The sequence below is a fragment of the Bos indicus x Bos taurus genome, chromosome 24 (genome assembly GCF_003369695.1).
Source record: "Bos indicus x Bos taurus breed Angus x Brahman F1 hybrid chromosome 24, Bos_hybrid_MaternalHap_v2.0, whole genome shotgun sequence".
Taxonomy (NCBI): Eukaryota; Metazoa; Chordata; class Mammalia; order Artiodactyla; family Bovidae; genus Bos; species Bos indicus x Bos taurus.
This window is the reverse complement of record NC_040099.1, coordinates 33070932-33087087: the sequence shown is the minus strand read 5'-3', so window position 1 is coordinate 33087087 and position 16156 is coordinate 33070932. Positions and strand designations below refer to the sequence as shown.

Sequence of the window (16156 nt, the reverse complement as noted above, 5' to 3'; positions counted from 1 at the left end):
GCTTTTCAATATGCTGTCTAGGTTGGTCATAACTTTCCTTCTAAGGAGTAAGCGTCTTTTAATTTCATGGCTGCAGTCACCATCTACAGTGATTTTGGAGCCTAGAAAAATTTTATTTTTTAAATTTATTTATTTCTGGCTGTGCTGGGTGGGCTTTCTCTCGTTGTGAAGCTCGGGCTTCAGTTGTGTGGCACCTGGTCCTAGTTGCCTCGGGCGTGGGGGGATCCTCCTGGATCAGGGATGGAACCCATGTCCCCTGCATTGGCAGGCAGATCCTCAACCACTGGACCACCAGGGAAGTCCTATTTCTCATTTTATAGTGTTGGTGATAGTTCTGAGTCATTTTAAGAAGTTCAGTGAGATTCTGTAGAAAATCAAAACTCAGGCTTTGTAAGCTGGCGTGGTTCAGTTTTCAGTTTTGCTTCTTTCTAAGTGGATTGTCACAGAGAAGCCCAGCATCAAGCAGGATGACAAGCATCAAAGGCTGATGGAAGAGGCATCTGTTCTACTGAGTGCTCAGTCGTGTCTGACTCTTTGCAACCCCATGGACTGAAGCCCACCGGGCTCCCGGTCCATGGAATTTTCCAGGCAAGAATACTGGAGTGGATTGCCACTTTATAATTTTCCTTTTATATATAATACATAACAGACCAAGAACCTTTCACTTAGCTATTACCTTTGAGAACTGATGTGATACGTTCTTTTCCCCTTGAGCAAAGATATCCTTTAATTATAAGGCCTCATTAGCTATTGTACTGTTTCATTCCCCAATATTTTTTCTTTTGCCCCTGAATGTTTCCAGCGACAGTAGGATAATAATATGTGTGTTGACAGCCGAGAGTGGGTTCATTTCTAAATATATAAGGATTCATCCTAAGCATGGATATCATGACTCATAACACCCCCTCGAGGCATTCTTTCAAAAGACCCCTTCCCACCCACGTCGTACCTTTTCCTGCCATCATTATTACTCTTGCTAAGAGTTATTGCTTGCTTTGGAGAACAATTAGAGCTTAGTAAAGTGTGTTCTTTGCTGAAATTTCTTGTTCAACGTATTATCCTAGAGAAGATAGACTTGCACAAATCACAATGGCTTGTAATCTGGCTACCTGGAATACTTATTTTGTCCCCCAAACTGGTCTGTGATCATAGCGTGGAGAAGACATAGTTTGTTGCTGGAAAAACTTGGCCAGCTTCCTATGGTGATGGTTTGGCGGCTGCAAGCATGGTGTGATTGCAGGGTGTAGAGCAGGCTGCCCACCCACTCCTGGAATTCCTTTTGCTGAGGATCAAGCAGTTAAAAGGCTAATCTTGTTGGGAGGGTAATACAGTGACTTAAAACTCACTTGAGACCAGGTTTCTACAGGAGAAAGAGCAGTGCTGGCCATGTGCAGCTGATTGGAAAAAGGATATATGTTTGCGGGCTGGGCCAGTGCTTCTCAACTTGAGTGTACATTTGAGTCATCTCTTCGGATGACAGGTCTGACTCCAAAGGTCGCAGGTGTGCCTGTAGAGTCTGAGATGCTCCCAGGGCTGCCCGGCTGCTGGCCTGGGGTCCACACTCTGAGCAGCAGTTGGCCAGAAGTACACTTTGCTCATTATCCGGCCTCCCTGGGGCTTGAACAGCAGGGATAGGCTGAACCAGAAGCAGGGTAGGCAGTGGAGGTGAGGTCCGGGATTTGGCAGCCTCCTATCGCCAGTGATAACTATGCTAGGGATGCACAGACCTGGAGGTTGGGGCACACGTCCACACTGCCAGGCACCTCTTGGTGTTTCTCCTGTTGCTGGCTTTCTTGAGCATGGTGCACACAGGGCCGGAATGTCAGGCTGTACAGCCACTCCTGGTGTTGGCAGGGCCACCCAGGGAGGAACGACTCCTTAAGGGACCATGCTCTCCCTGACCTGCCCTGTGGCTGGCCATACAGCTGACTGCATATAACAGCCCAGGCTTGGGAATCAGATGTGAACTTGAGTCCTGGTTTTGTCACCGACTCATGGAACATTCCATGTATTCTGCAAACTTTGAAAGCGAAAGTGTTCATTGCTTAGTCATGTCCGACTCTTTGTGAACCCCCTGGACTGTAGCCCGCCAGGCTGTTCTGTCCATGGGATTCTCCAGGCAAGGATACTGGAGTGGGTTGTCATTCCCTTCTCTGGGGAATCTTCCCAAACCAGGGATCAAACCCAGGTCTCCCACAATGCAGGCGATTCTTTACTGTCTGAGCCATCTGCAAACTTTAGTTTCTGCATCTATGAAATAGAATATCAGTATCCATACACTCGGGTTATTGTAAAAGCTACTGAAATACAGAAGCATTAGTACCCGGCATATCCTAAATCTTCAACACATGCTAGTGTTTCTCTCCCTCCTTCTCATGATTACTCTGATAGTGTTTCTCTCCCTCCTTCTCATGCTTACTCTGATAGTTCAACTTGATGACTCCTTGCAGGTGCCCGTCTCCCTCCTTGTCTTGTGACTGCGGCCACCTGCTCAGTTGTGCTGTTTTGTGACGCTGCTGGGACCACTGACCCCAGCAGACAGAGCTTCAAGTTGTGGACTAAGCTGCAGCCCAGCGAGCACAGGGGCGGAGCCCAGGCTTCTAGCTCAGTGACTGCACTTGGTCAGCCTTGAGTTGTTCTGGGGCCCCAGTGTCTTCAGGTCACCGTGTCACACCTTAGCAGCAGGACCCTCTCCACCCCTCCTCTTCTTCCCCTCTAACCATCTCCGAGTCCTTAACTGTAAAGGAAAAGGCAGGTGCACAGAACTTCCAATGTTGATTTTCTGAAACGGAGGAGTGAAAAGCAAAGGTTGCCTTTGAGAAGTCCCTGAACAGAAGCGTGGATTCTGGTGATGAGATAGCCCCATGTGTCCATCCTTGGGCCTCTGTGCCCTGCTTCCTGCACCAGAAGTTACAAGTAGTGACCAGTCATGGGCTGGGCTCCTGGACAGACCTCGCCATTCTGAAAGGAGCACAGAGAAAGGAAGATGCCAGAGGTTAGGAGGACATGGGGACGTAAGTCCTTGTCGGTTACTTTTCCCTCCTTACTTTATCTCCCAAATGTTATTTCTTCAAAAATGCACAAAGCGGCCTTCTCTTTTCTGCTTCGAGTGACTCCATAGCCTGGCGCTTTCTCGTTTCACCAAGGGCCCTCCTTTACATCCGTGAGTCTCAAGTGTCACTCATGCTGCCTTGAAGTGTTTCGAGTGATCAAAGAGCAATCATAAGTAACTGATAATTTGGGTTAACAGAAGGTGCCATTTAGAAGGCACAGTGTTTAAAACTATCAAGTAGAAGAGAATAAGTCCTTACCTGTTGGCTTAACATACGTGAACCCACTGTGAACCCACTCTGGAGGCTGCCTCTCAGTGCCATCTTGAACCTGTACATTGAGGGGAAGTTGGCGGCCACGCGGGAGAGCTCGGCAGGAAGCCGCTGCAAGTTGAACCGCAGTGGTGGGGAGAGAGAAGCAGACTCTGTCCTTGCAAGTGGACTCAGAAAGAATGAAATGTGGCCTCCCAGTGTCTGGGCACAGAAACAGGTGCTGAGGCGTCTCAGAATTAAGTGGCTACGACAAAAATGGGAGGGAAACATTTGGAGTGGAAAGTCCTGTTGGTACGTGATGGAATCCCAGGACTTATTAAACTAGATCTGCGTGGAAGGCTCAGGGAATACTGTGGTATGTCTTCCCTTGCTAGATGTGGGATTTTTTAATTTTTATTTTTTAAAATCTTATGGCCGCACCACTCAGCATGTGGAATCTTAGTACCTTGGTGATGGTGGTTTAGTTGCTAAGTCGTGTCCGACTCTTGCAATCCAGTGGACTATAGCCTGCTAAGCTCCTCTGTCCATGGATTCTCCAGGCAAGAATACTGGAGTGGGTTGCCATTTCTTTCTCCAGAGGATCTTTCCGACCCAGGAATTGAACCCTGGTCTTCCTGTATTGCAGGCAGATTCTTTACCAACTGAGCTATGAGGGAAGCCCTTATAGTTCTTAGTTTCTCGACTAGGGATAAAACCCATGCTCCCTGCATTGGCAGATCAGAGTCTTAACCACTGGACAGCTAGGGAATTCCCTCAATGTCAGATTTTTAAATGCTATGCTGCTTTCAAGGAATCGCGCATTATCTCAGAGTAGGATGAAGCAAAACAGAGAGGTTCCCTCTGAACCACCAACACTATTTCATTGATGAGAATTTGTGGTAGCAGAAAGTGCAGCTTTGGAAAACCAATGTACTCAAATATCCATCAAGATGTATTATCACATAGCTCCCTACCTCCTGGCTCCCTGTAATGGAATCTTAGCCTATTTGGAAATAATGATGTTTAGAGCTTCTTTGACAGTTATTTCCCTCAAGATGAAACAGATCAAATATAAGGATTGATCAGGTTTGGTGGCATTGCTAATTATCAGTGAGTAGAATATACAAAAGTGCTAGATTTTTACACCTGCAAAATGTGGGCATGTTGCTTCATCTCTCAGAGTCACACTTTCCTCATGTAAAATGGAATTCATGAAATTTCACTTTTATTGTGAGAATATTTGTGAGATGGTTAACATATATGGTACCTAGAATATCAGATCAGATCAGATCAGATCAGATCAGTCGCTCAGTTGTGTCCGACTCTTTGCGACCCCATGAATCGCAGCACGCCAGGCCTCCCTGTCCATCACCAACTCCCGGAGTTCACTCAGACTCACGTCCATCGAGTCAGTGATGCCATCCAGCCATCTCATCCTCTGTCGTCCCCTTTTCCTCCTGTCCCCAATCCCTCCCAGCATCAGAGTCTTTTCCAATGAGTCAACTCTTCGCATGAGGTGGCCAAAGTACTGGAGTTTCAGCTTTAGCATCATTCCTTCCAAAGAAATCCCAGGGCTGATCTCCTTCAGAATGGACTGGTTGGATCTCCTTGCAGTCCAAGGGACTCTCAAGAGTCTTCTCCAACACCACAGTTCAAAAGCATCAATTCTTCGGCGCTCAGCCTTCTTCACAGTCCAACTCTCACATCCATACATGACCACTGGAAAAACCATAGCCTTACTAGACGAACCTTTGTTGGCAAAGTAATGTCTCTGCTTTTGAATATGCTATCTAGGTTGGTCATAACTTTCCTTCCAAGGAGTAAGCGCCTTCTAATTTCATGGCTGCAGTCACCAGTAACCATTAAATCATACACTATTGAATAAATAGGGTCTTGGGGGCATGCTATGATTATAGTATTTTCATGGAAGAGATTAAGAATGTTTAAATTATTATTCTATCCTGAAATGTTTCATTTGTATTCTCTCTTTCTCACATATCTAAAAGCAGTCTTCTCTTGATGTGATCTAAGAGATGTGCCACTCTTTTGGTTGGGTTGTGCTGCATGGCATGTGGGATCTTAGTTCTCAGACCAGGGATCAAACCCCCACCCCCTGCACTGGCAGCACAGAGTCCTAACCACTGGACCACCAGGGAAGTCCCAAGATGTGTCGTTTTTAAGGGAAATATATCTGTTCTGATTCTTCAAACTGGGAGTTCACAGATTTCCTATGAATTCCTTCAATATGTAATAATGGTGCATGTCTTCTGGGATTTATTTCTCCTATCTTTAGGGATTGCTTTATGGTTTTTAGAGTACCTTACCATTCTGAATTAGTTTTTCTCCATGCGACTGGATCATTTTTTCCAAGGATGGGTAGACAATCTGAAAATGTTAATCTGAACCCATGAAGCAGATTTTCCAAGATCAAAGAACAAGTGTTTGGGACTAAACCAACTGAACTTAGGATTTCTGTAATTGGTATGACAGTTCTTCCTTCCACAGAGAAGGAAGAAATCGGACATCTTAGAGTGAAGGATAGTCTGTGACCAAGAGTGGAGATGACACAGGAGTCAAAGTGTGGTTCTTGAGACCTTTCAGGAAGGTCCCCAAGCTAGGAGGTCCTTTTTCCTATTATGGATTTATGTGAGGCCAAATTTTCTTCCAGTACTTCAACCAAAACATATTACAAGTATGAGAATCCAGCTGTCTTCTATGAAGGCAGACATTCAAAAAGATCTTAAGGATGTAAATTAAAGCCACTGTTTTCACTATACTTTTTTATGCTTTTAAAAATATATGGTATTTTTCATAATATATGGTATTTATGTTAACATGCAATGGTTTATTATTTTAAATGCATAATAAAAATATTTTGAATTTTTATCAGCTTTAATTTTTAATACGGTCCTTATTAATTAACAGTCATAGCCCACTTAAAGAAAAGCTTTTTGAAGTCCTCAATAATTTTAAAAATGTTAAGGTGTTCTGAGACTAAAATTTGAGAATCATCATCCTAGAAATTTTGGCTTTGACATTGAGTTTAGAACATTTACAATTAGCTACTAGTTCTGAGACTTAAAAAAAAATGACACCTACCATACTATTGTATGTGAACAATATAAAAATGAAATCCCTTGGTTTTTCCCACCCCCTAAGGAGTCAAAGGGTCCCACAGGGTCTGAGTACTGCCTCCCTCTCTAACTAGTTGAACTCATTATCGAAATGGCTCTACTGGGCCAGTTTATAAGGTGGCAGAGTCCTCTTTTTTTTTTTCCTCTGCTCAAGGTCCCAAAGTTAATCAGTGGTGAAGTTAGGACTTGAAAACTAGTGGTCCAGTTTCATGGTCCATTCTACTGATAGTTGTGGAAGCCCACTCCAGAAAGCCACAGTGCTGAGTGCTATTCACTCCCAGCAGGAACCCGTGAGAAAACTGGAATTGTTTAGGAGACGAGAAAAGCAAGGCTAAATAGTGATAATCTTGTCCATGGTCATGCCTCTATTAAGATGCAGCTATACCAAAATAATAAATTCATATGCATCAAAGGACTAATATATGGAGATTATTAGGCTTTTTTTTTTTTTTTTAATGTAAGCCCAAATCCTTCCTGTTCTCTTGCACTTCAAGCCTTTTTGCATTTATGTCCTCATCAATTTGCCTGATTCTGGAAGGTCCATTGGCCTGCTAAATAAATTTACTTTATCAAATAGGGCTGGCAGAGTTCTGTTCTCAAAGTCACTGTTGAATCTGTCCCCTGGGGTTGGGGAGTATGGGGGGTGGGGATAATCCTCACTCATTAACATGTTAGCATATTTGTTTAACACCTGTGTTCCTTGTCATCCTAGGCTCTTTGATAAACACATAGATTCTCAGGGTTCGCAGGCAAGCCAGATGAGTTTTGAGGGCAGGGGCAGGAGTAGCCTGCAAGGACTCCTGGGGTCCATCACCGAGGCATGCTGGGGTTCCAGGATGGGAGGCTAAAGAATCTGGACCTGTGCTGCACTTCATCTCTTTCATACATTGGCACTGTCCTGGCCGCGAGCCAAGAGTGATGAGGATGAGCAAGAAAATCAATGAGGGGGAGAGAAATCAGAAGAGGTGATGAGTGGAGATGACACAGGAGTCGGAGATGCTCCTCTCTACATGCAGCTGCTCAGGTCTCATCCTGCAGCCATGAGCTCTCCAAGACCTGGACCAGGGCCATGTCACTCCTGGGAGATGCTTAGGGCTGTACTGTCTTTTCCAGGTCTTGGAAGAGCTTAGCACATGATGACTGTTGTTGGACATCAGACATCTCTGAATGTACAGACGTGAAGATGCCTTGCAGGCTGGTTGAAATTCAAGGGTATAATGATTAAGATGTGGCAAAGATTAATGTCTAGATTCAGTGGAGGAAGAAAAATGATGACTTGGGGTGTGAAAATGTTAAGCTGGAGAGGTCCAGTCAGCAGTTAGAAACAGGGCCTGGATCTTGGGAGGGGTGTAGCTAGATGTGCCAGCTTGGGAACCACCATCCCATAGAGATGGTGGAGGGTTTGAATAGACAAAGTGAGTTGAATAACTGTTTATCTTTTGCTCTATCAGCTTTTCCAGGTGGCCTATGTTTTAATCAAATTTGCAAATTCTCCTCGCCCTGATCTTTGGGTCTTGGAAAGATCTGTTGACTTTGGAAGCACCTACTCACCTTGGCAATATTTTGCTCGTAAGTAGTCTTACCCACCATGTTATGAGGGGTTTGAATTATTTACAGCAGATCAAGACTGTAGGTTTAACTAGAAAGTTACCCTTTCAGTGTGGTGCATCAGGGGCTGGTCTGTTTTAACTTTCTAGCTTACCCTCTGAACATCCGTTTCTCAGGCATGTGTGCGTGAGTACCAGGGATACACATGTATAACTGGGGTTGAAATACCTCTTACGATAATGGTTCTTGCTACTATTCAGGGCGAAGCAGTGTATCTGTAGGGCTTCCCAGGTGGCGCTTGTGGTAGAGGACTTGCCTGCCAATGCAGGAGACATAAGACATGCAGGTTTGATCCCTGGGTCAGGGAGATCCCCTGGAGGAGGGCATGGTAACCCACTCCAGTATTCTTGCCTGAAGAATCCCATGGACAGAGGAGCCTGATGGGCTGCAGTCCATGGGGTTGCAAAGACTTGGGGCACTACTGAAGTGACTTAGCATGCATGTATGCAGTGTATCTGTAACTGGGCCAGAGCTTCATTCCATTTCCTTTTATGTAGAACTATGAAGTAAGTTCCATCTTTATGGATCCTGCCTTTTCACGTTACTTACCTTGACCTTGTCATCTTCACTAATGAAGAATGTCTGAGTGTCTGAACCCTGTGATGAATTGAAGTGGACCGGAATCTTGCTATAAAGGCATTAGGTTTTCCAGGAATGCTCCTTAGAGGGTAAACTTGTCTAAGGAAGAGTGAAGATTTAGAATGAAATCTTCAGACTATTCCTGTTGAAAGTCGCAACAGGGCTTTCAGTGGCCAATATTTAAGTGGCCTGAAATGGCTTGGTTTTTCTTTCATGAATTAAGAATTTTATTCTAAGATTCCATCTAAATATCTTAAATGCTTCTCTGGTCTTTCCCTTTTTGTGTATTTTCTTAAAGAAACATAAGATTTAAGAAATTTAAAAGAGGACAATATTTTATTGTACAATATTAACGTTTCCTTCCTAGATTCTAAAGTAGACTGTTTGGAACAGTTTGGGCAGGAAGCAAACAGGGCTATCACCCGAGATGATGATGTACTTTGTACTACGGAATATTCCCGGATTGTGCCATTGGAAAATGGTGAGGTAAGTAGCTTTGGGAGGCCTTGAGAGATAAGACTTAAATATGAACATGAAGATGCACATTTTTTATAATTGTGAAACTTGCATTTTCAAGGAAATTTAACAGATGGAAAGAAACCAGGTTTAAGATGCCCAGACTGAGTTGCTGGAAATTCTTTTTTTTTTTAATTGAACTATAATTGACATTGGAAATTCTATTTGAGGTCTTTGATTTTTCTTGGGAAGTCCGGATTCTGACTCCAAGGCCCATAGGTCTTAGATTCTCTTTTCTGTTGGAATATTTAAAAAGTGGATCACTGGTGATTGTGGTGAAGACCCCTCCCACTGCTTCACAAACACCTTGTCTCCCATAGGAGTAGGGGGATGAAGGGGTGGTGGCAGAGCTAACCCTGATCCTTTTTGGCAGGATCGGTGTCATTTGTCGGGGAGGGTTGCATGTGTTCCTTGTGAAGTCAGCCAGGCTATTGTTAGGGAAGATGAGAAAATAGCGTGGTGGGCATCAGAGAATTCCATGGAGTTTCAAGTGAGTGGCTTTAAAGGGTGTCAGTCTCATTCTCCTTAGGTAGGGAGATCTTTCTTGAGCAGCTGTATACAGTATCTTCCAGTGATGGGTCAGTGGTTCATGTCTTAATAAATGAGACTTGGATTTCATCTCCTCAAGCTTTAAAACAAAACTTGGGTGGTCCAGTGGTAAAGAATTCACTTGCCAATGCAGGGGACATGGGTGTGATCTCTGGTCTGGGAAGATTTCACATGCCCCAGGCCAACTAAGCCTGTGTGCTGCAACTCCTGAGCCCACACTGCAGAGCATGTGCATTGCAACAAGAGAAGCCACTGCGTCGAGAAGCCCTCCCACCACAGCTAGAGAACAGCCCCCGCTCACCGCAACTAGAGAAAGCCCATGGGCAGCAACAAAGAAGCAGTGCAGTCATACATAAATAAATTTAAAGATAAAAAAAAATAAAAGCAAAACCTGGGTTTTGAATAGATTTCTTTGTCCCCATTCACTGTTTATATCCAGAGACTTCCTTTTTTCAACCTCATTTAGGTTTTTAGCTTCCTTTCTTTGATGCAGCTTGACAAAAATTGTTTCCTTATTTTCATAGATTTAAACATTATACTTCCAACATCTCATAGTGTTTATAGCTCCACAACATGGATACAGCAAAGGGTTTGTGAAAGGAAATGATTTACAGAACCCAAGAGCCCAGGCTTTGAAACATCAAATGACTCAAAGAAACCAAGAGTTTTGGAGCTTTAGTTGTGTGTGTGCTAAATCACTTTAGTCAGGTCTGACTCTTGGTGGACTGTAGCCCGCCAGGCTCCTCTGTCCCTGGGATTCTCTAGGCAAGAATACTAGAGAGGGTTGCCATGCCCTCCTCCAGGGGATCTTCCCGACCCAGGGATTGAACCTGCATCTCTTACATCTCCTGCATTGGCAGGCAGGTTCTTTACCACTAGCGCCACCTGGGAAGCCTTTGCTAAAAGGACTTTTTTTCTCTATGTGTGTGTGTGGTGGGCCTTTTAGGTTGTGGTGTCCCTGATAAATGGTCGACCAGGTGCAAAAAACTTTACTTTCTCCCACGCCCTGAGGGAATTCACCAAGGCCACAAACATCCGCCTGCGTTTTCTCCGAACCAACACCCTTCTTGGACACCTCATCTCCAAAGCGCAGAGAGATCCAACCGTCACCCGGCGGGTGAGTAGTGCTCTTCAGCGCCAGGACAGCAGCTTTTGGTACTTTGTTGAATTCATTGCCTCCAACTCTTTCAAGTAAGCCGTTTTTTTTTTTTTTTTTCAAATTGGAGTTTAGTTGCTTTAGAATGTTGTGTTAGTTTCTGCTGTGCAGCCAAGTGGATCAGTTTTATATGTACATAATCCCCTGCTTTTTAGATTTCCTTCCTATTTAGGTCATCACAGAGCATTGAGTCATGTTCCCTGCGTGCTACAGTAGTTCTCATAGTTACCTGCTGCTGCTGCTGCTGCTAAGTCACTTCAGTCGTGTCCGACTCTGTGCGACCCCACCGACGGCAGCCCACCAGGCTCCCCCGTCCCTGGGATTCTCCAGGCAAGAATACTGGAGTGGGTTGCCATTGCCTTCTCCAATGCATGAAAGTGAGAAGTGAAAGTGAAGTCGCTCAGTCGTGCTGGACTCTTAGCGACCCCATGGACTGCAGCCTACCAGGCTCCTCTGTCCGTGGGATTTTCCAGGCAAGAGTACTGGAGTGGGGTGCCATTGCCTTCTCCGCTCATAGTTACCTAGTTGTATGTATATGTCAATCCCAATCTCCCGATTCATCCCACCTCCCCTTCCCCCTTGGATGTTCGTGTGTTTGTTCTCTACATCTGTGCTTTTAAGTAAACTTTACAGCCAGTAGTGTCAGAGGCGTAGGAGTTGTTCTTGTCTGAAATATGAGATGCAGTTTAGAAGTTTGGCTGTTAAAGACAAATCATCATATTCAAAGAAGATGAAAGGCAAAGATGACAGCCATCCTGGTATTAGTCTGCTGTTACAACAAATAGTCCCCAAGTGCCAGAAATGAATACAATAAAGGTTTAGTTTTTGCTCATGTCACGGTCTGATATGGGGTCAGTTTCTATGAAGAGCCACAGCCATCCTAGGATGTCAGACCCCAGGTGGTCCTTGCATTCCCTGCATCTGGTCAGCTGATGAGGGAAAAGAGAGAGAGCATAGGGAGGGTGAGTCTCCTAACCACACAGCTCACTGCCATTGGCAGGAACTGGTTGTGGGACCCTTGGACATGCAGGAGGCTGGGTAATGCAGTAGAGAAAAGCAAGGGGTACAGGCATTGGTGAACATCAGTACTTTCTGCCAGTGTTAGGTGGCCATCCCTCACTCTCAGTGTCAGGAGAGTCCCCTGACTCCTGGGCACAGAAGGTATCAGCAGAATCAATACCCCTAGTTCATTCTCCTCCCGTCCTCTGATCCCCTCCCCGGGCCTCCCAGTGGTCAAATCTAGCAGGAGGCCGAAGGAAAAGAGACCCTTATCATCCCGTAAAGTTCAGCCCCTGAGCAAAGGGCAGAATGGAGAGGGGTGCATGCTGGACTTGGGAGGGTGAATGGAAGATGCCAGCTCTATTTTATAGAGTCCGGCTTCTTATGTAGGTAAGTCAGAGAGCTGGGAAAGGAAGGGAGAGAGAAAACTCAAATTTCGCTACCGTTTTGAGTTTTCCGAAAAGGCTAGTCCTCTGGAGTGTGGGTGGCCTGTTTGCTACAATTTCAGCCCCCTTAGCTGTCTCTGAGCTGCTGTATGTGGGAACTACAACTGGATCCGAGGGTGGAATTTACAAGGGAATCCGGGCCTTTCTGATCAACTGTAGCCAGAGTGTTTCCATTCCTCTACATTTGGAGCCTCACCACAGATGTCCTCAGCACATTTTTTTTTTTTGTCTTTTTGAGGGTTGTAAGGATACTCCTATGTATGTAGATTTCTTTTCACTTAGATGAATGTAGTCTTCTCTATTAAGTAATTTTTAATTGGAGTGTAATTGGTTTACCGTGTTGTCTTGGTTTCTGCTGTACAATGAAGTGAATCAGCTGTATGTATACATATATCCCCTTCCTCTGGGACCTCCCTCCCACCCCCCATCCCACCCCTCTAGGTCATCACAGGGCTCTAAGTTGAGTTCCCTAGTATACAGCAGCTTCCCACTACCTATCTGTTTTACACCTGGTAGTGTATATATCCGGAGAAGGCGATGGCACCCCACTCCAGTACTCTTGCCTGGAAAATCCCATGGACAGAGGAGCCTGGTGGGCGGCTGAGGGGTTGCTGAGGGTCGGACATGACTGAGCGACTTCACTTTCACTTTTCACTTTCATGCATTGGAGAAGGAAATGGCAACCCACTCCAGTGTTCTTGCCTGGAGAATCCCAGGAATGGGGGAGCCTGGTGGGCTGCCGTCTATGGGGTCGCACAGAGTCGGACACAACTGACTCGACTTAACAGCAGCAGTGTATATATGTCAGTCCTACTCTCCAAATTCTTCCCACCCTCCCGTTGCCACACTGTGTCCACGTTGGAGTCTCTATTCCAAAAGTCCACGGGCAGATGAATGGATAAAGAAGATGTGGTACATGTATACAATGGAGTATTACTCAGCCATTAAAAGGAACAAAACTGGGTCATTTGTAGAGACGTGGGTGGGTCTAGACTTTGTCATACAGGGTGAAGTAAGTCAGAAAGAGAAAAACAAATATTGTATATTAACACATGTATGTGGAACCTAGAAGAATGGTACAAATGAACCTACAAGTAATTTCTTATGGTGCGTACCGTGTATATAACCCCCTCCCCCAGTCTAGGTTGTTCTTTAAGTCGAGGAGCCCAGAACACCAGCTGTCCTGTTACACGCATCACGTATGCAGCTGAGTGAAGGCAGATGGCGGGCTTCCCTCTTGCCACTGCTGCCCTAACCCATGTGCAGAGAGAAACTTCTGTGGTGAAAGCTTCTGAGTGTGCACTTGTCTCAGAAAGCTCGCCAATGCTGCATTTATCTGTATTGACAAGAGGGGCTGTTAATGTCTTCAGATTAAGTAAGACATGGCCAGGAAGCTAAGACACCTCACAGCTTTTAGTGAGGAGGTGGGAACAGAGCCCCAGCTTGGAGTGAGTGGGGAGGTTTAGGATGACTAACCTCAGCGACAGCCAACAGATACAAAGCCCCTCTTGTCCTTGTGAGTTCAAAGACTTCCTAACAGATATCCTCGCTGGTGACATCACCTCAGTGAGAAAGATTATTTATACCCCCGACCCCTGAATTCCTTACTGAATCCTGTGCATCTTCAGCCAAGGGAAGGAAGGGAGCTGGCAGTTGGTGCCACCCATTGTCACAAGTGGAGAGACCCCCACCATGCTGGAGATATGCCCTGTCCGTGAGATGGCCACCCACATGGCTGGACTGGTTTAGGGGATGAGCCTCAGCTGGGTCTGTAGCTATCTGGCCTTTTGGAGCTTGAACCTCCACCTGTGGCTTTATTCACCCTGCCGTAGGCAAGCGGACGTCCACAGCTGCTGGTGGGCCTTGCCAGTCTCAGCGCTGTATCTAATCCATCTTGATGAATATTGTTCTCCTTTCCTGGAACCTGCATACAGTTGGTGGCAGATGTTTGATACAAAATTATGTTTTTGGTAAATAGATAATGTGCAAGTATATTGTGCACTATATGGGACTCAGCTTTATATTAAAAAAAGAGAGAAGCTAGGAAGCAGGCAATCCCTTTCCCAAAGGCTATAGGGTGTGCTTCTTTTCCAAGGTAATTTCTCTTCATGCATTTAAAGCATTTAATTAAAAACTTTTTAAAGTTTAGTTTTATTTTTAAAGGTTTTTTTTTTTTTAATGTGGACTATTTTTAAAGTCTTTACTAAATTTGTTACAGTATTGTTTCTGTTTTATGTTTTGGCTTTTCGGTGGTGAAGCATGTGGAATCTTAGCTCCCCAATCAGGGATCAAACCTGTGCCCCCTGCATTGGAAGGTGACGACTTAACCACTGGACCACCAGGGAAGTCCCAATTATTTTTTTAATAATGTAACAAGTTTTGATCATTAGTCACGACAACTATACCATTTTTTTCATTTAATTTTTTTGTCTTTTGACCATGTGGCACATGGGATCTTAGTTCCCCAACCTGGGATTGAACCATTGGAAGGCGGAGTCTGAACCACTGGACTGCCAGGGAAGTCCCAATTACTTTTTATAATGTAACAAGTATAGTTCATTAGTCATGACAGCTGTACCATTTTATTTATCTATTTTTATTTGTCTTTTGACCACATGGCATGTGAGATCTTAGTTCCGCGACCAGGGATTGAACCCACGTCCCCTGATTGGCTGCACGGAGTCTTAAGCACTGGACCGCCGGGGTATTTTATTTTTTTAAATGGACAGATTCAGCAGGGTGCTATTACATTTGATTGGGGAATGTATTTTTTTGTAAGAAAAGTTACATCCAAATGTGGCTCCCTTTTGTGCTGAGGGAGGCTTAGGAGACAGGATGGAAGGGAAGAGGGTCAGTACAGGTGTGCGTTAAAGATTAGTAAAGTCTATGTCAGGGCTTAGTAAAACTGACATGTTGTGTTTTCTGCTCTATAGTATTATTACAGCATAAAGGATATCAGCATCGGTGGGCGGTGTGTTTGCAACGGCCATGCTGAAGTGTGCAATGCAAACAATCCGGAAAAACTGTGAGTACCTTGTATAGATTTTTTTAGCTTTCTATGAATGTCTAATTGTTTCAGTGGTGTTGGCATCCTATTACATACTTCTAAGTTCCTTCCCTCAATAGGAATGTTTCAACCTCAACACGAAGATGATGTGTGTGTCTCCTCTCCTCCATCCCAACACCCCCTTTCCCACCCCCGCTCCAGACGGTGCCCCAGGCAGCCACAGACAATTGAGTACAATTGGTGGGAGAAATGTTTGGCATCCCTGGTGTATGTTTTCAAATCCTTTTTCATCTTTGAAACTGTGGTACAATACATGGAAAGTTTACCATCTTGACCGTCCTTAAGTGGGGGGGGGGGTTTAAGTTCACTGGTGTTCAACGCATTCGTAGTTGTGCAGCCAACCTCCAGAGCTCTTTTCACCTTGCAGAACTGAGGCTCTTTACACACTACACACCTCTGCATTCTCTCCTCTCACGGCCCCTGGCAACGCCATTCTACTTCCTGTCTCTATGAATTTGTCTACTCTGAGTGTCTCAAAGAAGACACAATATTGTCTTTTTGTGACTGGTTTATTTCACATAGTATGATGTCCTCATAGCATGTGTCAGAATTTCCTTCCTTGTTAAGACTGAATAGTATTTCGTTATGTATACACTGCCTTTTGCTTACCCGTTCATCTGTTGATGGACACAGGTCACTGCCACCTTTTATCTGTCGTGAATAATTCTGCTATGAACGTCAGTGTAACTCTGGGTGTATTTCACATATAACAAGATGCGTGTATCTCTAATATTGTGTTCTGCAGTTGTATGTATGTTGCGTTGTGCGTGCTGCTCTGCAGTATGTATGTAAGTGTGGCC

General features: G+C 44.8%; 1 protein-coding gene across 1 annotated transcript in view; it reads left to right on the top strand.

Annotated features, from left to right (window-relative positions):
- The window catches only part of LAMA3 (laminin subunit alpha 3), a 250109-nt gene that overhangs the window by 44766 nt on the left and 189187 nt on the right, over positions 1 to 16156 (top strand). Inside the window, exons 3-6 of the mRNA XM_027525882.1 lie at positions 7888 to 8005; positions 8991 to 9109; positions 10635 to 10805; positions 15223 to 15314. Of these exons, the coding sequence (XP_027381683.1) occupies positions 7888 to 8005; positions 8991 to 9109; positions 10635 to 10805; positions 15223 to 15314 (500 nt within the window). The remainder of the gene's footprint in view (positions 1 to 7887; positions 8006 to 8990; positions 9110 to 10634; positions 10806 to 15222; positions 15315 to 16156) is intronic.